At 34.7% G+C, this 26,541-nt stretch overlaps 2 protein-coding genes across 2 annotated transcripts; one reads left to right on the top strand and one right to left on the bottom strand.

Moving 5' to 3' along the window:
• Nucleotides 1-1,390: 1,390 nt before the first annotated feature.
• On the top strand, nt 1,391-8,104 carry LOC123700216. The gene is made up of 3 exons (XM_045647365.1): nt 1,391-1,496; nt 4,010-6,761; nt 7,398-8,104. The coding sequence occupies exons 2-3, from the start codon at nt 4,571-4,573 to the stop codon at nt 7,799-7,801; spliced, it is 2,595 nt and encodes an 864-aa protein (XP_045503321.1). The 5' UTR covers nt 1,391-1,496; nt 4,010-4,570; the 3' UTR covers nt 7,802-8,104.
• Nucleotides 8,105-8,412: 308 nt separating this feature from the next.
• LOC123700208 lies at nt 8,413-25,333 on the bottom strand. The gene is made up of 13 exons (XM_045647359.1): nt 24,711-25,333; nt 24,274-24,408; nt 24,056-24,122; nt 23,514-23,686; nt 22,508-22,672; nt 19,364-19,506; nt 18,909-19,036; nt 18,236-18,596; nt 17,704-17,872; nt 16,973-17,108; nt 15,095-15,250; nt 12,660-12,805; nt 8,413-8,589 (listed from the first exon to the last, which is right to left on the bottom strand). Exons 1-13 carry the CDS (start codon nt 24,826-24,828, stop codon nt 8,450-8,452), a joined length of 2,037 nt encoding a protein of 678 aa, XP_045503315.1. The 5' UTR covers nt 24,829-25,333; the 3' UTR covers nt 8,413-8,449.
• Nucleotides 25,334-26,541: the final 1,208 nt, after the last annotated feature.

Below are 26,541 nucleotides of genomic sequence, written 5' to 3' on the forward strand. Positions count from 1 at the left end.
CGATAAAGCGGCACCGGCTGCACGCACGAAAAAACATGACTCATGCGGCGTTACCTCGCTCTGACTCATCTGAGGCGTTCCATGTAAGGCTTGAAGTGCGAGCGAGAGCGCGGAACGAGCGACAAAGAAGCACAATCGGACGTTGTCACGTTCAACTATCGTCAGTAAACCGACTTTACAGACAACCAATTTTTTTTAATATTCAATGTATAGTTTTGATTTTCCAACGATTTTATTATACCTTTAACCTCCTTTAACTATTGTATGATCATAATTCAGTAGGCATAATATTTCCTATGACGAGACTGCTATAGAGTGTTGCCAATATACGAAATTTGTAATTTGCAATATTAAAAAAATGAATTGATTTTCGTTCTTCATTTTTATGAAATTAAGTCAACCACCATTTTATAGTGTAGAAAAATCAATAACAAACTCAAGATTTGACCTTTTTTTTATTTACTGCAATTTTCAGTATACTTACATAAAAAAATTAAAAATACAGCTGTGGTTTTTCTTCACTTACCGTGATGCTTGGTAGGTATTTATGTTTTCCGCAATACCTATAAACAATATTAAAAATAAATCGCGTCCAAACTGATTCAGTAGAGAATGTTCATCTATTCTTCGTGGGGTATCGGATAGATGTATCTATTTACTGATCGATTATTTTATGAACTAGTGGATGTTTATTAAACAGTAATCTGAGTATATTTTTTAATTTTTTTAAAGTACCGGGAATCGAACCAAGGACCTCTTGCTTCTACGCGTTAATCACTGTTATATTAATGTACCTACACGTTACTGAGTATTTTAAATTGCAAACTAATTATCTTGTAGATAAATAAATGACGACGCGGTTGGCGCAGTGGTAAAGTAACTGCCTACTGAGCCGACGGTCCCGGTTTCGATCCCCGGTCAGGGCAAATATTTGTGTGATGAACTCAATTATTTGTTCTTGGGTCTGGGTGTTATTATCTAGGTATATATGTATTTATTAAATATTATATTTATCGTTGCCTAGTACCCACAACACAAGCCTTAATTGAGCTTACTGTGGGACTAGGTCGATTTGTGTAATAATGTCCTATAATATTTATTTATTATTTATTTGAATTATTGATAAAAAGTTTATCAACATGTCAAATGTTAGAGCTGTAGGATTTGCTTGGTGATTACAATAACAAGGAAAAATTATTAGGTATAGAATTATTACTAAAACTTATTAGTCACAACATTTTAGTCACAAACATTCCTCATACATTCATCTAAATTATTAAGTACTTATTCGATTCATAACTAAAACTCCCCAAAGTTTGAATTTGCGCAAAAACTGGCAATTTAAACATTCGATGCGCATGCGTCGCTTACCTATTATTTAAAGCCAGACGCCATTGGTCCCAGTATCAGTGTACTCAGTACACAGCTCTTGATAAGAATTAATACAATTATTATGCTTATTGAAGTGAAATAAGGCATTGATTTGTCTTGTTTTGGTAAGTTGAAGACCTTAATTTTATAATTTTAGTAATAATATTATATATTTTTAAAAAAGTATTTCAATTTTGAAGCTTTTGCACAATAGTGATTATTTGCTTACTTTGATACCCGGCGGCCGGTACTTGGTGATAATTTTCATACCTAGGTACTGTTGTTTATGTTTACACTTTACGTTTCTATTAAATGAGTGTTACCATGTGCATTTGGGACTTAACAATAATTATCATGCATTTATCATACGAAGATATTTCCTGAGAACAAAACACTTACTTAATTTATGTAGAATAATTATTTCAGGTTTAATTACTTACTATCTGGCTTTTCGCCCGCTTTGTCTAACACCTAATTTTATCCTTACTGTAAACATCAAACCTTCCTCTTGAACAAACTCCATCAAAATCTGTTGCGTAATTTTAAAGATCTAAGCATAGTATACCTAGATACACAGGCGGCGGAAAGCGACTTCACTACATAAGTAGTATAAAACAAAGTCGCTTTCTCTGTCCCTATGTCCCTTTGTATACTTAAATCTTTAAAACTACGCAACGAATTTTGATGCGGTTTTTTTAATAGATAGAGTGATTCAAGGGGAAGGTTTTAGTATGTAATTTATTAGGTTTTAGACAAAGCGGGCGAAGCCGCGGGTGGTAAGCTAGTTGTAGTATACCTACTTTCTAGTGATTATTATTGTTATTAATATTTTTTTGGAATAGTTAACTATAGCAAAATATTTTGAGAGTACTTTTTATAATATTTCCTGATTGATATATCGAGAAAGTGTGATATATTTTAAACCTGTAATAAATAAAAAATTTTACTTGCTTCTATTATATCTATACTAATATTATAAAGCTGAAGAGTTTGTTTGTTTGTTTGCACGCGCTAATCTCACAAGCTACTGGTCTGATTTAAAAAAAATCTTTGGGTGTTAGATAGCCCATTTATCGAGGAAGGCTATAGGCTATATATCATCACGCAAGACCAAAATTTGTGGAGCCATTCGCCACACTAGTTATATATACGTCTACATATTTCAAGTGCAACTCAAGAGCACCTTACAGCTTGCGCACGTGATTTGTGTATAAACATCCGAATTTAGCAAAGCAGGTGTACCTAATCTATCTAAGTATATGCAGTTATGAGTAAATTTAATATAGACAGCTGCAACGCTAACCTATGGCTAACACCTATTTTATTACGTGACTACTACCTTACTAGTGTATCGCCTCGGTTTTGTTCGAATAGAACATTATAAATTGGTATATTACTTACTAGCTGCGCTTAGCGTTTTGCCGTTTTCACCCGTGTAGCTCCGCTCCTGTTGTTCTTAGCATGATGATATCCTTATAGGCATTAGTATATAGCCTTCCTCAATAAATGGGTTATCTAATACCGAAAGAATTTTTCAAATCGGATCAGTAGTTTCTGAGATTAGCGCGTTCAAACAAACAAACTCTTCAGCTTTATAATATAAGTACCTATCTAGACAAATTTTCATCAGGTAACGGACAAAATATTTATTGTACAGACCCGTTCCATATACGTATATAATTTTATTGGTGACCCGCGGTTTTACGCGCATTGCTCCGTCCGCTATTGGTCTTAGCATATCTAATGATATAGACCTATAGCCTGCCTCAATAAATGGGCTATCTTACACTGAAACATAAAATATCTTCTAAACTTTTCAAATAGGAGGAAATAGGTGAAATCCAGGCACAATCAAAATATACATTTCAGGCGGTAGCTGTTTTTATTAATATATCATGCGCGAAGCGCGAGCGACGGCCATACTTTCTTCAAATACCTTATTCAAGCCTTCTTAGAACACATTTCCTCATAAGGGTCACAAATCAATGCGTCAATAGAAATATCTATTACTTATTATTAAATAATACTTATCGATAAGCCGCAAATTGCAATTTGCAAGCGAACCGGCACTCAAGATTGTCTTATCTATTTTTATCGTCAGTCTGTTTAAATGTTGCATTTGCGTATAAACATAGATGTATATTAATTTACCTCTTCAACTCAAGGCCTTTAGGATTTAGTAATCCGTTTGATGTTACCATTATCTTTATTTACACTTGTAGCTTAAGTCAACGGCTGTAAATGCTGTTTGCTATTGCTATATGCTAGCTATATGCTAGTTTAGTTTATTCTTGGCAGTGAAAATAATTTTAATTGCCGGTTTCACAGCTTCTGAAATCTCCATCCGTGGTTTCATACGCACTATTCTGGAGAAGAAAACCTATTGTTAGGTACCACAACTCACAAAGATGATTTATACACCATTTACGCTACACCGTGTTGGGTCCGGGCCGTGTGAATAATCTTCTTCTCCAACACAAAAATATTCTTTCAATTTGAACCGATAGTTCCTGAGATTAGTGTGTTCAACAAAACAAACAAACTCTTCAGCTCATATTATAATTTAGATTAATTGTTTTGGAATCGTATAAGTTTACATATTACCTGCCTAAATTTAAAAAGATCTTGTCATTTGCAGGTTATGGGGTCGGATATGTGTACAAAACACCTGGTAAAATTAACTGAGCTTCTTGCTAAATTTGAACGTGAACCCAAAGAGATAAAAGGAATCCGTATCACCAACTGGTTCCGAAGAGGAGAGGATATATTTGAAGAACTCTTCAACCTCGGTCATAGCGAGGCCTGGAAATACGCAGGAGTTAGAACCAATAACAAGACTACCGAAGTAATTGCGAAAATCAAAAACAATAAGGGCTGGTTGGAAAGTTTTATTACACTCTATCCAAATTCTCGCATCAATTTAGATTTAGTCGGTTCCGCTGACGACATTTGTAAAGTACGATCCGGAATCGAGGTTTTGATGAAAGGCTTTTGCAACATAAACAGTGATTTTGACAAAGTACTAAAAGATCTTGAAGAGTTGGGTGAAGTTGACGAATTTGATCAGCGCCTGAAGCTGTGGATTGAAACGGGACATCGTCCTGATTTTAAAGAAAAACCTTCAGGTTTGTCTCAAGACCACTGGTGGTGGTTTTAGATAATTTGTGTTGAAAGAGAGATCACTGATTGAATAGTAAATATGGATGTCGACGAAGATAAATGGATTGGTGTAGCTATTGACAACGTGGATAAATATTTACACAGAGGTGGCGAAGGAAAGGGCGATGAACCACAATTCATTGGAGGAACTGAGTTGTTGAATACCATTGGGATGGCTATGGGGTTGCCGATCCGTGACCCGACCACCTGGTCCGAACGGGAAATGGAGCAAGCTCTCCGCGGCGAATTAGTTTTCTTCGAGGGACAATCATTGAAAGCTATAAACGCAATAGCTGACACAATTGTCAACTGTTGTGATGGAGATAATAAAAATCATGTAACTGTAATACCCATCGAATTGTATTACGAAAAAAAGCTGTACGAACTACCGATATTCAGAGTGCATAGATACAGGGATTCCCAAAAATACTACGTAGATAATGCTGGGAGGTATTACAAGAGTTTTAATGACTGGTACGATAACAGTAAATTACCACCGTGCAAAATGCTGTACCCCAATCAACTTCGTCTAGAGTATAGACCTAATTATAAATATTCCCATTGCTTTGTTAGAGATACACCATCGGCAAGGCTGGGATCAAAGGCAGCAAGGCACGTTGATACTGTTAGTGCTGTTGCAGGAATATCATCAGGAGTGGGTTTGCTATTTGCGAGCGGAGGTCTCGCGACACCCTTAGTGGTAGTGGGAGTTGCGAGCGCACTCTGGGGCACAGGTCGAGCCTCAAATCAATTAATAGATAAAGCCACGCACGGTGAATCTATTAACCCATTTACGGACTCAGAATCTAGAATGCTGTGGCTGGGTGTTGCTGCTAACATCGCAAGCTTCGGTGCCATGGGTGCGACCATGAGATTAACTTCATTAGCGGCACGTGGCCGAGAAATATCAAGTGCATTGAAAATATTAACAAACGTAGCTAATGGTACAAATCTCACTATCAGCACAGTAGCCATTATAAACAATACGATATACTTGGCCGTTAATTATGACAAATTGTCACCAGCAGACGTTCTCTTTCATGTAGCTTCAATTGCGTTCTGGACAAAAGGTGTCTACTCATATAAGACAGCCAGCACAATAATTGCTGACGCACACAACCAAGCTTTTGACCAGATAAGCAAAGAGTTATCTCCCGAACAAAGAAATGAACTGCAAGAGGTAAGAAATAGAGTTCAGAATGATGGAAATCTTTTACGGCAATTTATATCAGCGTCGCAAAAGAATATACCCATACAAGAGTATTCCCAATTTTTGATTGATGGTTTGCAATATTACGATACTTTGGCCAATATGAGCCCAGAACAAATTGAGGCTTTTGCGAGTTTACGCAATTTCATTAAAGACGATTTAAGACTCCTCTCCGGACTCAGAAGAGTGTCAACAGCGACAAACTTAAACAGGCAAGACACTCTAGAACTAGTGCTAAGGATGTGGCAATCGAACACAGAGTTAAACTTTTCAGGAACCAGTGATATCAAGTTAGCCGGTGGCAACTTAGTGTTAGGAAGTGCACCACCGATCAGAATAACCCAAATGCCAGAGTTATCAGCTTCTTTGATAAGATTCTTCGGGGAACATTTAAGTAAAATAGAAACTAGCACGACGCGCCAGTGGTCGGTGGCCGAGTTACTGACGCTCCAGAGCCGCGGGTTGTTCACTCTATGTACTGTAACTGGAGTCTACAAAGGTGGCCACTCCATCGTCACTTTAAATGGTCAATTGCAGGTCAGCATAAAGACGTTATTGACTTATCCGGCTGCTGTTTGCGAATCAATGATGAAACTTGTTGGTAATCTAAAACCTGATCAATGCACATCGGCTTCCAAGTTACCTCCTGATGTAGTCAAACTGTGCGTTGCGCAACACAGACTGCGCTTTGAAATTCACCGAAAGGAAAGTATTGAATGGGTGACAGAAATTGTAAAAGGGTACAACGAGCTGACTAATATAGCAAAGTCAAAGCTTCTACCACACGAAAAAGATAGATTGTATACATTCAAAACGGCTGTTAAGACGAACCAAGCGGATATATACATGGGAGATATGGTGAAATTTGTTGCAGACATGAAGCCCGTGAATGTTAGTGAATTGGTCGCGTACTGTGAATTCGTCATGACATACGTCGATGAAGCTATGGCTAATATTGAGAGTGATCTGCGAAGTGGCGCGAAGCAGCTCCCTCGAAATGCAAAGAAAAGTGTCTGGAAAAGTACGTATTATTGTACAAAATCATCAACCGATTTAAATTGCCTATATTAGTAAAGAGTAATTAAGTCCAAAATTCTTCAACTAAAATTAAATTATTTTTTTGTAAGTACTGTCTTCTGTAGGTAATTATCAAATCTACCTATACAGGGTTACTTGTAAAACACCAGCAACCTCGCAGGACAAGATAGCTAACATCATAAGTAACAACATTTGTTCTACGACTTTTGGCGTATCGCGATAAATTATTTTTAAATGATTTTTAAACTTTTATTGTACTCTCCTAACATTTGTAAGTCTGTGTTCTATTCATTATCGGATGGACGACGCGACGCCCCCTTCCCCCTCTCGTTCGCTTCTTGTTTACGTAATTTCTGGGAGGCGTAGATTTTATAATATTCAAACGGAAAATTAAATGAATATTTATTTTTGTATGAAAATAAAATCTAACAAATTATCAAAAGTCGTAGAACAATTAATGTTGTTGCTTATGATGTTAGCTATCTTGTCCTGCGAGGTTGCCGGTGTTTTACAAGTAACCCTGTGAACTAGGTACTTAGGTATGTTATTCGTTATTAGATACAATAAGTTATTTCTATTACAACATTGAAACTATAATTTTATTACTATTTTTCCACAGGAGAACTAGCGCGGGAGGAAGTATTCCGTGATCCAACAGCCCTGAAACAAAAATTCAACGAATTGATTTCGATCGTCGAGAATAACGACATGGTTGGTGTGACTGCGCTTGAGAAAGACCTACCGAATGACAGATTGATAGAAGCTATACGTTCCAATAGGATAAAATTCGGTGGAAAAGTATCTGCAGCTTACCATATTTTTAAACACGCCACGGATCCACCATCTGCGTATATAGATCAAGCTAATAATACCATTAGGTCTCCTTCTAGTAGTTATAAGATAACGCTAGGACAAGAGGGTGATACCAGACTTATTACATTTACCGACGACTCTGGAACTTGCTTCGTTCTTGAGAAAGATGGCCGCGTATTGCTTTGCTCCTTTGCACAGGGTTGGAGGTAGACATTACGTGATGTCATCATATTGTAATCTTTTTTTTCGCTCGAAACGGTGAAAAGTTTGTCTTATTTTTTTGTGAATTCTATAAAAAACTTACTACACAGTGGTGAGTTTTTTGTTATCTTTTACTGTGTTTTTCTTACATAATCTTTATTTTGTTATCATTTTTAATATTTTATATTATGTACTTTTGTGTAAGTAAGTAAATAATATATTTTCATAACATAGAAATAAGCGTAATCTATAACCATAAATTTAAGTAAGCATTGTATAACAAAAGCTTAATAAAATTTTTACTTTTGCATATTCTTTTCTTTTATTTGGCGGTTTAAAAATTTCAGGATAAATAATTTGCATAAATGCGATAGTAACTCTGTCTGTCTGTGTGTAACTCTGTCTGTCCGTTACTCAATCACGCCTTAACTACTGAACCAATTTGCATGAAATTTGGTTTAGAGATATTTTGATACCCGAGAAAGGATATAGGATAGGTTTTATCCCGGAAATCCCACGGGATCGGGAACTATGCGGGTTTTTCTTTGACTGCGCGGGCGATGCCGCGGGTGGAAAGCTATGGTTTTCTGGGGTAAAATTTAGCAAATAAAAATTCCATATAACTTCATAACAGCTGTATTTATTTCGATAAAACTCTCAACTGATACGTACTGGCAAACCTCTGGCTACAATACTCGTGGATATCATTAGGAAATTAGTAGCATTCCTAGATTTAGAGATAGCTCTGAGTAGGTCTCTCTCTGAAGCTATTGGCGTCTTCTGTTCCACGTTCGTGTCTGGAAAAAATGTTTTATTTTAATATGAGTATAAATAAAAATGAGTGTGTGTGCCAAAGAAGTTTCACCCCTGACACGTGTTGGCAATATTCAAAGATGCTTCACAACTACTGCGAATCCCACTCTAGAACTTTACATGAAATTTCAGCATATTATATATAATTGTTATTTATTTAGTGATTTAAAAAAAAATAAGTATGCTGCTTGTAAAAAATTACAAAGAAAAATATTTTTGGGAATAAAATTTCAAGGTCGCGTCAAGGCAATTCCGTCACGTCATGGAGTAAGGCGACGATTTTGGTATCTTTGAATCATGCCAAAGAAGTTTCACTTCTGATACGAATGCTCAGCACACATTTTTATCGTCAACTTCAGAATTAAAAAATCTAATATATATAAATCTCATGTCACAATGTTTGTCCTCAATGGACTCCTAAACCACTAAACCGATTATAATAAAATTCGCATACCATGTGCAATTTGATCCAACTTGAGAAATAGGATAGTTTAAATCTCAAATCATTTAAGAGAAAGCGGGCGAAGCCGCGGGCGGTATGCTAGTAATATAATAAATTCTAGTTACTACAATATAAAGGTTAAATCTAATGAGGTATATTATCTAGTCGCAGCTTCCGAATCGGTGGTAAATGTTAAAAATATGTTATGGCGATTCAAAAGTGCTCCTAGAAGTTAAATTGAATAAAAAAAAGAGTGTGTGTACTTATGTACACGCGTTAGAAGTTATACTTCTTTGGCGTATGGAAAAAAATACTCGAATATACAACTTGAACATATAGTTATCAATTTTCATACCACCTAGAACTAACTTCATGCTGTTAAGGACGCTGTCACAAATCTGCGTTACTCAAATTTAGGTATCTAACGTCACCACGTGGTTCGCGGGAACATCGCGCTCACGTAAACATAGCGCATTCCATTTTATAGACCATCTTCATACTTGATATTATTTTTATTGAAATTGATTCCAGAAGATTACTGGGAACTTTAAAAATTCATTTTGTTACTATTATTAGTAGGTACGATCCTTATAAGTATTTTAGTGTATTCAACCAACTTAAAAAAGTGTGACTATTTTACAACAATTTGAATATGAATTGTATTATTGTATACAATATCGAAGCTTTTTAAGAAATGTATAAAATACTTTTTTAAGAATTATTATCATACATAATATTATATGTTACCGGCAATATATTAAACCCGGCATTGTAAGCAATTCTTAGTAAATGTATGTTATTCCGAGAAACAGTCGGAATAAATAAATTAAATTCGTTACCACACATTCACATTACCTATATCTTTAAATATGAACTTTTCCTAAGTAGCAAACACATTTGCAAATGTGGGTGGTTTTTGGGGTAGCTATTAACCAATATGAGGTCAAAACTAAAATCCAAGATGGCACCGACGAAAATTTGAAATCTTTTCGTCATGGGTGTCATTTTCAAGGAGTTGGAGTAGCTATTAAATAAGTATTAATCAATATGAGGTCAAATCTAAAATCCAAAATGGCACCGACGACAATTTGACATCATTTCGTCACGGGTGTCATTTTCATGGTTTTTGGGGTAGCTATTAACCAATATGAGGTCAAAACTAAAATCCAAGATGGCGCCGACAAAAATTTTATATATTTTCTTCATGGGTGTCATTTTCATGGTTATTGGGGTAGCTATTAACGAATATGAGGTCAAAACTAAAATCCAAGATGGCGCCGACGAAAATTTTACATCTTTTCGACATGGGTGTCATTTTCATGGTTTTTGGGGTAGCTATTAACCAATATGAGGTCAAAACTATAATCGAAGATGGCGCCGACGAAAATTTTACATCATTTCGTCACGGGTGTCATTTTCATGGTTATTGGGGTAGCTATTAACGAATATGAGGTCAAAACTAAAATCCAAGATGGCGCCGACGAAAATTTTACATATTTTCGTCATGGGTGTCATTTTCATGGTTTTTGGGGTATCTATTAACCAATATGAGGTCAAAACTAAAATCCAAGATGGTGTCGACGAAACTTTACATCTTTTCGGCATGGGTGTCATTTTCAAGGTTTTTGAGACAGCTATTACCAAATCCCCAATGTAACCGTCGATAATTAGGTATATTTTTCTTACTCCTTTAAAGTAAACTTAAATAAAATAACAAAAACGTTAACAACCACAGTTTTGTAGAAAGTCTTAAAAAAAACAATTTTAAAGAACATTGAAATGCATATTTAGAAATTTAATATAAAACTGTATAATATAATATTCTAATATAATATAATATTCTGACAGATATTAGTTAGTAACTTTAAATATATTCTTTAAATATATTCGCTAAACTTTATTTAAAATAAAGTTTATCTAAAACATTTAAACGAAGAGAATAAAATAAAAAAGAACGTGTGTGCCGAGAAAACGTGTCAGGAGTGAAACTTCTTTGGCGAGATTCATAGATACCAAAATCGCCGCCTTGCTCCATAACGCGACAGTATTACCATGACGCGATCTTGAAATTCGACGACCATCTTGGATTTTAGTTTTGACCTCATATTCGTTAATAGCTATCCCAAAAACCATGAAAATGACACCCATGATGAAAAGATGTCAAATTTTTCGTCGGCGCCATCTTGGATTATAGTTTTGACCTCATATTCGATAATAGCTACCCCAAAAACCATGAAAATGACACCCATGACGAAAAGATGTAAAATTTTCGTCGGCGCCATCTTGGATTTCAGTTTTGACCTCATATTGGTTAATAGCTACCCCAAAAACCATGAAAATGACACCCATGACGAAAAGATGTAAAATTTTTGTCGGCGCCATCTTGGATTATAGTTTTGACCTCATATTCGTTAATAGCTACCCCAAAAACCATGAAAATGACACCCATGACGAAAAGATGTAAAATTTTCGTCGGCGCCATCTTGGATTTCAGTTTTGACCTCATATTGGTTAATAGCTACCCCAAAAACCATGAAAATGACACCCATGACGAAAAGTTGTAAAATTTTTGTCGGCGCCATCTTGGATTATAGTTTTGACCTCATATTCGTTAATAGCTACCCCAAAAACCATGAAAATGACACCCATGACGAAAAGATGTAAAATTTTCGTCGGCGCCTTCTTGGATTTCAGTTTTGACCTCATATTCGGTAATAGCTACCCCAAAAACTATGAAAATGACACCCATCACGAAAAAAAGCCAAATTTTCATCGACGCCATCTTGAATTGTTTTACCCCACCAATCTATTCAACAACCCATAAAAAAGAGTATCTCAGGCAAGGTAATTTTAAAAACATAATTTTAAATTACAAATAATTGGAATATGAAACTTATACAGTTTACTCATAAAAAGTATCAAATATTTCAAATCACGAAAAAGACAGTGCACGCACAATAATCTTTTTTATTTCGTTTTTATTTTTGGCACGAGGAGCGATACACCCGTCCTTCCAAGAGCGCTTCTGAGCGCGGTCTGACGAACCGCGAGAACAAAATGTATGAAGAAATCGCCAAGTATTTTTAATTTAGCTCATTATTGAAATAAAATTTTGATTTAGATTCATAAAAATTACACCATATATAAAGGACTATATATCCCTCAATAAGATATAGTTAAGAAGATAGATTAGGCTCTTAATTTTCCTAAAATGGTACCGGTTTAGACCCCATTTTTTTGCATTTTATGCGTTTATTGTGATGGAAAAAACGTATTTCAGCGACAATTTTGTATGACGTCGTACAATTTTTATAAGATGAACGTAGAGCTGAATATATTACCTTTAAATTAAGATATTACTATGTTCTCACGTGTAATTGCTTTAAGTTAAAATGGTACCGAAAAACAGCGTGTTTTTGTAAAAATACGTTATAGCGTCCTTAAATTTAGGTGTCGGTGTGCGCGCGCATCGTAAAAATTCACTCTCTTCATTTTTCTCCATCGCGCCAAAAGAAGTATAACTTCAATAAATGTTTGAGTTAGAGTCAGTCAGTCAGTCAGTCAGTCAGTCAGTCAGTCAGTCAGTCAGTCAGTCAGTCAGTGCTGGCTCACCGAGCTGCCCCTGGTTCCAGGCCGCCTTGCCCACAGTGCGCCAGTCAGCCCTCGCGTCGCTGGGCAGCGCCAGCGCCAGCAGGCTCGTCACCAGCTTGTCCACCTCCAGGTCCGTGACTTCCCACAGCATGCCCACCACCATCGGACTGGAAATATAACATTTTAATCGATAAAAATACATGATAAATATTTTAAGAAAGTTAAAGGTCGAAATTATCTAGTCAAATAGGTAACTTGAATACAGAGGCGACTCGTGACAAAATTGTATGGGTGTTCACTAGAAATAAAACAACGAAAATACAATAGCGTTAGCGGGATAATTTATTACAATAAAAATGAGCACCAGATAATAAATGTCTATTTAAACACTAAAAATTGTAGAGTATTTCAAAACGAATTCAATTATTATTTAGCAATTGGCCGTAGATAAGCAAAAAGGATCCAACCCACAACATGACCGAAAATGAGTTAAATATACCAAACTGCTCGTCTAGGTCTATATTTTCGATTAGCAAAAACAATCCAAGTAAAATATGAATATTTTGACGTTAAATTGACACTGGGTACCAACCCACATGTATGGAGAAGCCATATTTTAGTTTCGTAAAAACGATCCATTCTTCTTGGATCATATTGTAAAACGCTCAGTCTAAGAAACTAACACAAAACTAAAATGTTTAAAAAAATCCAAAGCATGTGGATCCTTTTAGATATTTAATTTTTATGATATTATGATGCAATAGATAAATCACTAAAAAGATTCAAAAAGCATGGATCTCTTTTGTTAAACTGAATTTTGTAGAAATGTATACTGGTTTAATAACAAAAACGATTCAGAACATTTGGATAGACTGAATATTATGTATTTAAAGCTTGAGGCGTTAGGCATGCATTAAGTTCACACTCCAAGTATCTTGATCGGGTCACACATCTTTGCCTTTTTTATACCGATTTTTCTAAAATAGAAGCACTTTGAAAATACCTGAAAAAATTTACGAAGCTGACGAATATGTCGAAGTAACAAAAAAAAATTACTCGCACAACTATCGATCACGCGCTCATGTGATCTTTATTACCTTCATTCAAGAATTGCCTATAGAAGACTGTAAGGTTTGTTGGGGATATAAATTATTAAGACTGAAATCGATTGTATGCGCACCTCCATCGACTAAACAGTTTAGTCATGTTGAATTGAAGAGGAGAATACAGCTCGACTGATCAGTTTAGTCGATGCAAAAGTTGTATGTATGGGCGGGCTCGAAAGGTAAATCTTCGGAGGTATCTGATAATGATTTTCAATGACTATGGCCAAATGTTAAAGAAAAGCCCAATTAGACGATTTGGAGTCAATCTTTGACTATTTATCTAAATACTGCCTGGATTTCTATAAATCAATCCAAGGGGGCAATCCAAGACTTCATGACGATGTAGATATGGCGATGAACCGGACTTCGCACACGAAGAAGAATAGTAAATCGGATAGAATTAATATGTTTTATATAAATAATGAAAAAAAAATTGAAAGTTAGTTGTTTTATTTATGAAATTAAAAAAAAATAAGGATCTTAGTAGCAATTAGCTACTTTGAATCGTTTTTGCGAAATGAAAATTCACTTATCATAATTGAAAATAGGTTTTATCAAAAAGGATCCTAACACACATTTAGCTGAATATTTCAAGAAATAAAACTAAATTCAATAAAATTTGTTTGTAAGAATAAAATATACATTGACACACACACTTTTCCTTAAGAAGCAATTAACACAAGCAAGTCTTTATATGAACAAACACAGGTTAAACTTCAAACTTCAATAACTCAAAAGTAACATTTTGTGGGTTGGATCCTTTTTGGTTATCTACGGCCAATTAATAAATAGAAAATCCCCGCATTTGCATTCGTGAGTGTATTCAGTGTTTGTTTATATTTTATAATATAGGAGTGGCAACGTCGCGTGCAATTGCTGCTGTCATGCGATGTGCAACGTCGCGTGTGAGCGGCACTCCAAAAATTGTTATTTTTCCATAGTAAATCTTTTGTTTCACGCGCAGGACTGTGGCAAAATTTCTTTTTCACTCTTATTGGATTTCGTATGTAGGCAATGTACTGAATCTTGTTTCATAGGAGCGCAATCGAGAGCGCTCCGTAAGCTCCGTTTCGCGCGTTACTTATGAAATGAACAAGAGTGTATGTAATGATGTATTTTGTTTGTAACGTGTAAAGGTACTTATTTTATTAATATTAGTATTGGAGTTTTTTACGATAGATTTAAATAATGAGCAGGTATAACTTTATTATAATTATTTATGGGCTCCGCGTATCCATCTTACCATATTAATAGTGTAAACGCTTATCTATCATCCAGGCACTCAATCAAGCATCCATTCAACCATCCGCCTGACGTGCCCCAGGCGGTTAATGAACTGGCTACACGTACCAGCCCTGCGCGTGCAGCGCGTGGTGCGCGGCGGCGGGCGGCGCGCGGCCGGCCCCGCCCGCCAGCCGCGCCGACCCGCAGCCCGCCAGCACGCACACCGCGCCCGAGCCCGCCCCGCCCGAGCTGCGGGACAGCCCGTCGCCGTGCCCGCAGTACCTGCCGACATAGGGGCCATCCATTAATCACGTGATTTTTTTTTTGGTATTTTTTGACCCCCCCCTCCCCCTTGGTGATACGTAGTGAGGTTTAAGACTACCACTCCCCCCTCCCCCCTATATCACGTGTATTTTTTCGTACCTGCAAAGAATCAATTTTTTATTTATAAAAAAATACTGGTATAAGTATCATCTAATTTTATTATAGTAAATTAAAGACTACTATAATAAACGTTCAGAGTTAGACACAAAGATTGCAGTTTGTTTTTGAATGACATAAAAATAATGAAAGAAATGCGAAAAAGTTGTACGCGTTTGACTAAAAATAAATACATGTAACGCGGTTGAGTATCGCGCGCTTGCCGAAAAAGAAATACACGTGATATATTACTTTACCCCCCCTCCCCCTTGTGATATTTCGTGATGTTTTGATGGACCCCTCCCCCCCCCCCCTTTCGAGCCTCACGTGATTAATGGACAGCCCCATACATGCATTATTGGAATAATATGTTATTAACCAAGAACCTGAATAAAGTAAGAATTATTAAAAACACTAAAAATAAATAATGCTCGCCGTGAAGAAATAATACTTGAATACAGTAAATAATATAATCAAAAGTACTAAAACATAATAAATTATGATCGTCATTCTCGCAATACCTGTGAAGGAATTATATACGTAGATATTTTTTATTATGAAATAATATTGTATAAATGGTTAACCCGGCCTCTCGTGTAATTTCTAAAACTATACAGGGCTACTTGTAAATCACCAGCAACTTCGCAGGACAAGATAGCTAACATACTAAGTAACAACATTTGTTCTACGACTATTCGCATAACGCAATAAATTATCTATACATATAATAAATCTGTAGAAGGGTCAATTCTGTACATTGAAAATATTGAAAAAATAAATACCAGGGGGTGTTACTGGATCGATACCAAGCCCAAATATGTGATTAAAAAAATTTTTGTCTGTCTGTCTGTATGTTCAGGCATCACGTGAAAACTAACGGTTCGATTTCGATGAAACTTGGTATAATTATACCTTATTATCCTGGGCATAAAATAGGATACTTTTTATCCCGGAAAATAGGTACGTAGAAAAAAAATAAATCGTAATTTTTCTTAATTTTTCCGCGCGGACGGAGTCGCGGGCGGAAGCTAGTTTTTAAATAATTTTTTAAGCTATTATTGTATTCTCCTAACATTTGTAAGTCTATGTTCTATTCATTATCGGATGGACGACGCGACGCCCCCTTCCCCCTCTCGTTCGCTTCTTGTTTACGTAATTTTTGGGATGCGCGTAGAGTTTATAATATTCAAACGGAAAATTAAATGAATATTTATTTTTGTATGAAAATAAAATCTAACAAATTATCAAAAGTTTTAATTTTAATTTTATTTATTGTAATTTGTATTCTGTGTTAATTGTGTTTGTGGAGTCAAATAAACGATCTTTCTTTCTTCTTCTTTATCTCTTACCTTGGGCAGTCTGGAAGAGATCGCTAGTAAGCGATAAGGCCTTATGTACCTACCTTTTGATGTACCTTTGTATAATTGTAAATATTACTTGGTGTGGTATATTAAATTGATAAATAAATAAATAAATAAATAAAAGTCGTAGCACAAATGTTGTTACTTATGATGTTAGCTATCTTGTCCTGCGAGGTTGCTGGTGTTTTACAAGTAACCCTGTATAAATGACAAATACACATACAGGAACACATCGGCCTCAGCCAAGTAGTGCAGCAGCTCGTGCGAGGCTGGCGGCTCGCCCGTGCGGCCGCGCCAGCCCGCGCACCAGTACGACAGGAACGACTTCATGCGCAGCTCCATGCGGGCCAGGTCCTTGTCTGAGGACAAATCCCTACTAATATTATAAATGCGAAAGTAACTCTGTCTGTCTGTCTGTCTGTTACTCAATCACGTCTAAACTACTGAACCAATTTTCATGAAATTTGGTATGGAGATATTTTGATACCCGAGAAAGGACATAGGCTACTTTTTATTCCGGGAAAATGACGCAATCCCGGAAATCCCACGGGAACGGGAATTATGCGGGGTTTTTTTTGACTGCGCGGGCGAAGCCGCGGGCGGAAACCTAGTTTATTATAATTAAAAATCTAAAAATCGTACTTTACTGTTGATCTTATCAACTCATTAAATTATTGTTTTGTCCGTTTGAATTGCTGTCTGTTAAAAATGGATTAAACTGAGTCTAAATGAGACGCAGTTAAAGTTTTGCCTTTTTTTACCTATCTTTGTCCCTGAATATAATTATAAACTTGTACCAGTCCTTATAAAATTAATAATAATTATTCACTTGCATAAAATAACTACAAGATAAACTAAATAAATATAAGGAAAATAAAAGTAAGTAACAGTACATATTAAAATAAAATGATTATCAGTATATCTGTGACCTTAATATTCTCATTCAAAACCAACCTGGATTAATAATATATCGACCAACTTCTGATTTTGCCTCAAAATACCCTTCCACAATTCTGTTTTGATGTATTTTGTACAACATGTACAAAAAGTGAATATTTTCCATTCTTGTGACAGGCTGCAGGTTCAATACTGGTAGACTCTCCCAGGGAAATGTGTCTAGCATCTGAAATATGTTTAATTTTATAATTTATATATAAGTAATAATGTATTAAAGATAGTGTATAAAAATTTTTTTATTTAGAATACATAAGGAAAAAAAATGTATTTTATTCGAATTGGATTTTGGGATTACTGTATGATTTGAATTTAGGTTTGTTCAGTCAAAAACGTTGAAAAACATAATATCTCTCTAAATCTGGGAAACAATGAATATTAAAAACATTAATTTAAAATAATTTTCGAATAACATACAAAAAGTGGCCTCTAACTTAATCATTTCATGAAAATACGTATTTATTTCACATTGAAACATAAAAAAAACGTTTCAAATACATAGTTAATACCTAACAATATAAATAATACATACTTCGTCCACAATCAATATAACAGGATGCCGTTTCGCCTTCCTCAAAACCGCCCATTCGTCATTTTCCTTAATTTGCGTCGCAACATGTGAAAACGCCCTTATTCCATCCACTAAACTAAACTTGTGCATCTCTTCGAAACATTTCGATAAACATTTCAAACACAATTCGTTCGAAAATCGAAATTCTTTCGAACAATTTTCGCATTCGTTCGAATTTTGAATCGATTTTATCTCGTCCATGTTGCCATATTCCGTTAGGATTTTCCTGATGCACGATTTTATTTGCTGCATTTGTAGCGATGGGCAGGAATCCATTAGGTTGTATAGGAGTATCTTTTGCTTTGTGTTCAGTTTTAAAAATCTGAAAGAATATTCCTACAAATATTATAAATGCGAAAGTTTGCGAGGATGTTTGTATGTTACTCTTTTACGAAAAAACTACTGGACCGATTTGGTTGAAACTTAATATATAGAACAACATATGAGCTATAGAAATACTTCATTTATCCTGCTGGTTCGTCCGCGGGTGATCTTAGATCTTAAAACTACGCAACAGATTTTGATTTAATAGATTTAATTGTTACAAAAAATTTTAGTATAAAATTTGCCAAGTTTCGAAAAACGCGGACAAAGTCGCGGAGAAACAGTTAGTTAAATAATATTTAACTCTTACCCCCAATCAGCAATAGCACAATCGACCATATTAACAATTTTATCCTGCAGCTTCGGATCTGCGATCTTCCCGGTCAGCAAGCTGGACCAACCACCGAGCCAATCTTTATCCATTACGTTTATTACACTCTGAAAATAAATTTACATACACATAAATAACGGATCTACATTTTGCTTACAGAAATAAATAAAATGCTTACAGAAATAAATTTCCGTTCATTTTTAAGCGCGATTTCACACTTGCCTTGGCAATGTATAAAACTAAAAAGAAATTAATTGAAAAAGATCCTTATTCCATGACAGTTAAGTTCAAAGTTTTATGTTTGCCTCACAAGAAAACTCTGCCCAATACACGAATAGGCAGAGTTCAAAGTTCGGACAATTTACAAAAAAAAAATTAATTTATTTCATTTCAATGATACATGTAAAACCGCAGCCACAACTAAATAAAATTACCTTCATCCTTAAGTCAACATCTTCTCTGCGGCTCCAGTAGTTACGTATTAACCTTTTGTTGTTTAAATACTGTGCATTGTCAATTGTTTTGTAGTTATCATCTAGTAATGAGAATAACTCTGTGAAAAGGGGCTTTTCTCCTTCTGCAATAGTATTTTTTTTTTATTACTATTAATTTTTAAACAAAGAAGCATATAACATAGGTATGCTAACATATTTCGCTAAGAAAGGACATATAGTGTCATGTCAGTGTCGCTAACAAAAACAAATGTAACAATTACAAATTACATTCCAAAACCTGTGTCTGTTTATTTAAAAATGTGAAAACTGTTCTGTTAGTAAAATTATAATAATCCTTACGTAGTAACTCTGTCTGTCTGCCTGTCTCTTCTTCACGCCTAAACCACTGGGCCGATTTATACGAAATTTAGTAAAAATTTTCTTTGATAGGTTTTATCACAGAAATCCCACAGGATTTATACGGGTTTTCCTTCGACAACAGGGCGAAGCCACGGTCGGAAAGCTAGTATATAATAATTAATAAGTACACATTTAAAAAATATAGAATAATACGAATTTCGATACAGTTTTAGTTGGTATTAGTAAAAAATTTCCCAACGAGTCAGCGGTAAAAGCCAAAGGAACCAAATACAAATTAAAAATAGACTATAGCAGTGTAACAAGTGATGTAAAAACTATAGATTGGACCAGACTCTTTAATTGCAATGACCCCTCAAAAGCCTTGGAAGAATTTACAGGAAAAGTAAGTAAAATCATTCAAAACCACTCCCTTAAAGTACCTATTAAAAATTCTAAAAGCATTAAAAAACCCTGGATGTCCTCTAACCTCTTAAAATGCATTCGCAAAAGAGATAGACTGCACATAGAAGCTAGGAAAAAAGAAAACAGAGAAAATCCTATTATTCAAAAACGCTATAAAGACTACCGAAACTATTGCAATAATACTATACAAAACCTAAAGAACGCATATGAGAAGGGACTTTTGGAAAAATCTGAAGGTAGCATTAAAAAGACTTGGGATGCAATTAAATATATCTGTAAGTTAAACAATAAAACATCGTCTTATTTTGACATTTTCAGCTCTGACCAGAATTCTACTCGGACCCTGAACAAAGTTAATGATTATTTCGCAAATATTGGTGAACAACTAGCTAAAGAAACGATGAAGCAAATCAATAAAACGGAGACTGAATTAGTTCAATTAGCTGCAAATTTAGATGAATCACACACAAATCCTGATAAGTCATTTTTTATAAACCCTACTAATGAGTTAGAAGTGAGTGACATAATTTCAAATTTGAAGAATGACTCCGCTCCCGGATGGGACGGAATTAATTGCCGTGTTATCAAACTTGCTAAATCCGATCTTTCTGCACCAATCACACACATATGCAATCTTAGCATTTCCACTGGTATAGTCCCCTCTCATATGAAATTAGCAAATGTTTGCCCAATACACAAAGGTGGAGATACTTCTAGTTTAGCGAATTTCCGACCTATATCACTTTTAACAATAGTTTCAAAAATAATGGAAAAGCTAATAAACAAAAGATTGCTTAAATACCTGGAACAAAATAAAATGCTTTCAGTAAATCAGTACGGATTTCGTAATGGCAAGTCAACGGAGGACGCCGTCACAAATCTGGTGGATTTCATAACTATGAGACTCGACGGCGGGGAGAAATGTGTGGGCGTCTTCCTTGATCTTGCCAAAGCTTTTGACACGGTGTCCAGACCCATCCTGCTGCGAAAGTTGGAGTTGTTTGGCATTAGGGGTACTGCACTCGACTGGTTCACGTCATACCTATCCAACCGAGAACAAAGCGTTTGCCTGGGTGAATACCTAAGTTCTCCCGCTGCAATAAGATATGGAGTTCCCCAGGGCAGTGTCTTAAGTCCTACGCTCTTTCTTCTCTACGTAAATGGACTCTGTTCACTCAAACTCAACCAGGCTAAGATTTTTGCTTACGCAGACGATACCGCTGTGATTTTCCACGGCAGATCTTGGAGGGAAGCGTATAGCGCTGCAGAAACCGGAATGCAAACTGTCGCCAACTGGCTCCACCACAACTTGCTTAGCCTCAATATAGGTAAAACCAAACTTATGAATTTTAATATAAGCAATAGGACCAATGCCCCGAAAGAATTATCCCTAACAATACATAAATGTCAAAATGACACTTCCAACTGCAAATGTACTGCTCTGGAAAATGTCACCTATATAAAGTATCTAGGTGTGATTATTGACAAACACCTTACCTGGAATTTACAAACTGATTTAGTAAAGACACGTGTGAGAAAATTAACCTACATTTTTAGAAAACTAAGACTAATTGCAGATATCAAAATGATCAAAATGACTTATTTTGCACTTTGTCAATCTATTTTAAACTACTGTCTCGTCTCTTGGGGTTCCGCAAAAAAATGTCATCTTATAAAAGTTGAGCGCGCGCAAAGAGCAATTCTTAAAACCATATTTAAAAAGAATTTAAGATATCCAACCAAAGAATTGTATCAAGAGGCTGGTATACTAACGGTGCGTCAGCTATACATACTAGCAGTAATTCTAAAATTCCATAAAATAGCTCCAAACACAATTATAACGAACGAACGCACTCGAAGAAATCCTGCATGGAGGAAACATAGCTGTAATATGTCTTTCGGTAGCAAGGCGTTTATATTCATGGGACCTCACTTATACTCCATAATTAACAAAAAACTAAATATCTTTCCTATGACCAAGTTCCGCTGTAAAAAATATGTTACAAATTGGCTATTAAATCTAGACTACTTAGAAACTGAAAATCTCGTTACAATAATATCTTGATTAAAATATAAATTCAAACATTTACCGACTATTAAAATAATCACTCATACAACATCTACACATACACATACACACACACTCATATACACGCACGCATACACACACGCACATATGCACACTTAATATTTAAATGGCAATTAAACTTTGAAATATTTTTATGTACCTAATACGGCGAAAGAGATTGAGCCCCACAACACAGGGGATCCTAGTGTGGGGTTCAATGCAGAACATGTAAAGTATATTATGTAACATTTCTTGTAATTAATAAAGAAATTTTTCATTTTCATTTTTCATACCTTTAGTGATATTAGCTGGTACGGTCACAGTTAACGGTCCGTCGTTCAAATAATCATTGCTATACACAGTCAAGTAGACAGAATTGATGTCACATCTGTATTCTGTGTGCGGTTTTATATTCTCGTTTGGGTTGTATGGCGCTGTTAACTGTACTATTGTCCATTCTGAAAATTAAGTTAATAAATATTCTTTATTTTATACTTCATAATAACTTACATAATGTATATTATACACGCATCTGTCTGTATGTATGTATGTATACATAAAATAAATTGATTTTGATGCGTTTTTTTTTAATTAGATAGAGTGACAAAGGTTAGTTTAAATGTTCTTTTTAGCACTAAGCATGTAACTTTATTACTTAAAAGCTTATGAGACTACACTTTTGAACTCTTTTCAACACAACAAAACGTAAGGTAACTTAAAACTTTGAAAGAAATTGCCAATTGAACAAAATATTATGCCCATATGGGCATATGCAGTGCATATGCAGTGCTGCATATGCAGTGGAAGTGTTAAAATTCGGAACGAAATCATTTGACAGAGAACTAAGGTTATCGACATAGCTCACTGGATTAGTAAGCTGAAGTGGCAGCGAGCTGGTCACATTTTCCGCAAAACAAACAACCGCTGGGGCACCCGTGTTGTAGAGTGGAGACCGCGTCTCGGCAAACATAGTGTAGGACGCCCCATGACACGTTGGAGCGATGACTTACGTAAGATAGCAGGCAAAAACTGCTAGCAAGAAACCAACAATAGGGCTAAGTGGCATGTCATGGGTGAGACCTACATCCAACAGTGGACAAACACAGGTTGAAAGACAGAGAGATACAGTGAAAAGTATGAAATTTTGCTATTTTCCCATTTGCATACTAAACAAAAGCCTTTGGACTAACATTGGACTAACAAAAAAATAACAATAATACACAAAATAATCCAGAAACATACATTAAGACAAGACAACACTTGAAATTATTCTACACAGCATAAAAGTTAAAATAGTACCTTGAGGCAATTCAGATAATATCTTCAGCATATTATCAACATTATTGTGTGGTCCAAATTTAAGATATTGCTTATAAAAAGGTTCATTTTCATGTAACTGTATATCATCCAACACTTTTGTTGTATTTTCAAAATCTGTTATAAAACTGACAAGTTCTGCTTCTTCTTTAGACCTGAAAATGACAGGATTTAATTTATTTCATTATCCTTATCTCAACCACTTTCTTGGTTCAGTGGTTGATATGTGAACATAGAAATTAGAGGTCCTGGGTTTGATTCCCGGTTAAGACAAAAAAAAGTCTCGGTAAAAAAAAAATTTGTGATTTTCCTAATTGTACTGAACGGATTTGGATGAAACTTTTCAGTATACAACAGAATAACACATGAACTATAGAAGACTTGATTATGCTCGCAGGTGAAACCGCACAGAATAGCTAGTTGATTATTTGAAGTAGTAGTAGTATTCATCTTTTTGTTAGAGTGGTTAATTCCCAGGCTTCAATTCCCAGAGGAAAAAAGAACTGACTTGAAATAGTACTCACAGTGGTTTAGAATCTATAAGATTTTTTACTGGCTTAATATACTTGGTCAGTTTTTGCAGTTTATCCCCTGAAATAAAAAGAAATAGTATGAATATTCGGTGAATTGTTCTGTATAATTATAATTGATATTTATTATATTTAGAATTAACTAACTTTTACTAGACAACAGAAATAGGACTTTCGTAATAATAAATAAAATTATAACCACTTATTTTTACCTGATATTAAATCCTGTTCCTCTCTATAAATGGCCAATGTTCGCACTGACGCTGATACAGCTTCACTAAAGTGGAACGCACATTCTTTTTCTTTGTTCTCAAAAAAACATTCCTCTGCTAAAAGTTTTTGGGCACCTGTAATGTTTAAAAATAATAGTAAGATAATTATTTATTGATTATAAGATATTAGAATGTTATTTTTGAATAGAATAGACTGTAAAGATGAATATAAATAGCAAATATATCAAAGAAAAATATTTTTATAGAAGCAATGTTTATTTCACGTTTTAAAACACAAGAGTGTTATTTCAATAGAAAAAATACAAAGAATATACAAGATATTAAATGTGTTTGTTTGTCTATCAGACGCAATGTTGGAAGTGCTCACTTGCATGAATTTCATTGTATAAAACAATAATAAATAAATAAACACTTACTTTGATAATTTGCACTACTCGGAGTAGATGGGATATCTTTTGCATATTTGTGTAAGACGTTCTTGAAAACTGGTTGAGTAAAGTTTATTTCATTTGTAAATACATCGAAGTCTTCCATTTTTATGCACTTTTAATCCACTTTAATTGTTTTGTTTACGGAATACGGGATAAGTTCTGAACCACAGAGCAAGTATTTTCTGAACCACTTCTGAACTAAAACTATTTTCCGTTAAATTTTAAACTTAGAGCAAGTGTCATGTGTCACAAAAAAATTGACATATTTACTTAATGTTCAGAAACCGCATGTGGAAGTATTTGATTTCGTGTAGAAACAAAAGCATAGATATCGTATAGTTTTCACTATTTGGGTATTTTCCTTAGGTATTTTCGCAACGAGCAACGATTATAATAAAGTATCACTGATATTAAGTTTATGTAGCATTTATCTAATTTGTATCCCCTTTGAATCATGAATATCATTTATTCTTTTGTGAATAACATTGTGAACACGTGAATGATGTAAATTGTAAAGAGCTTACAATATTTAAAAAAAATCTAGTTAAATAAATATAATATTATCAATGAATTTAATCATTTACCGACAATTAACCCATTAAGATGTAATAGTTTTAAATTAAAATAAGCAAAATCTGTTAAACTTCAGTGAAGTTTAAATTTTTTATGCGTAGCTTCTTCTTCCCTACTTTACATTATTTTGAAACAATTTTCTTCTATGTTCTTCATTAAAATCCTCTTGCTTATTATATTACAATCAAAGCGTCCGCTAATGACAAAGAAATACCTATGTTAATTATATTTAAATAGGTGACTTGTATTATTATGCAAGACGCGTGCATTAGAGGGCACATTAATAACTATAGAAAACTTTCACATAGCTTTCAATAGATAGAACAATATGTGAATTATTCTAATACTTAGGTACTTAACTAGGCACTAGAATATGGTTTTACATATTATAGGAGAAAGCAAGGTCAACAAATGTTTACAAACAAATTTAAATATGTTTAAAATATGCAGTTATGTGTGTCATCTCAATATTTGAATATTTTTAGATATGAATGTCATACTTTAATGATTAATTAGGTACTATGAAATCGACTCAACTATTAGGTATTTATTTCCATTCCTTATTTTATAGGAAACATTACTTTATTAGTTATAGCAACTTTATAAAAAAAAAAACAAACAACATACACTATTGTAGGCACAGATTGTAGGCGAGATTGTAGGTACCATAGGTAATTAGGTAGGTACTGACTAGTGTGTGTAGTTCTTGTTTGTGTGTGTATGCTATGCAAATGGTTGTCCATTACCTACTTCATTAGGAATTCAATGCATCTGTGGGTGTAGCATGCTCCAGTACAAATAAGCCTTTAAATTATCTCATAGTTCTGATACGGAAATATGGATCATGCTTTATACTTTTATTTAAAAGGAAAAGGAATTTATTTTACCATCCCCACCATAAATAAAAGTAACTTATAAATAACAATAGACTTCTTTTAACTAGTAAATACAGATATTATCATAGTACAGCTACATTCAAAGTTGCACCACTATCACGATTATTATAAAGGAGTAGATTGGGACAAATGATCACTAAAATTCTGCTTTCTTACTATTGAAAGAAGTTGATGAAAGATCCATAAACAAAATCAATAGATAAACGACAGAATAACTCAAATAGCCTTTGGTTCGCATACTGCATAGTGCATACTGCATACAAATAAGAATTACGTAGGTAATAAGTACCTAGGTACTTCGTAATTGTTTACCTTCACTTTAAAAACAAAGGATCCCTTTATAACAA

This window comes from Colias croceus, chromosome 19 (genome assembly GCF_905220415.1).
Source record: "Colias croceus chromosome 19, ilColCroc2.1".
Taxonomy (NCBI): domain Eukaryota; kingdom Metazoa; phylum Arthropoda; class Insecta; order Lepidoptera; family Pieridae; genus Colias; species Colias croceus.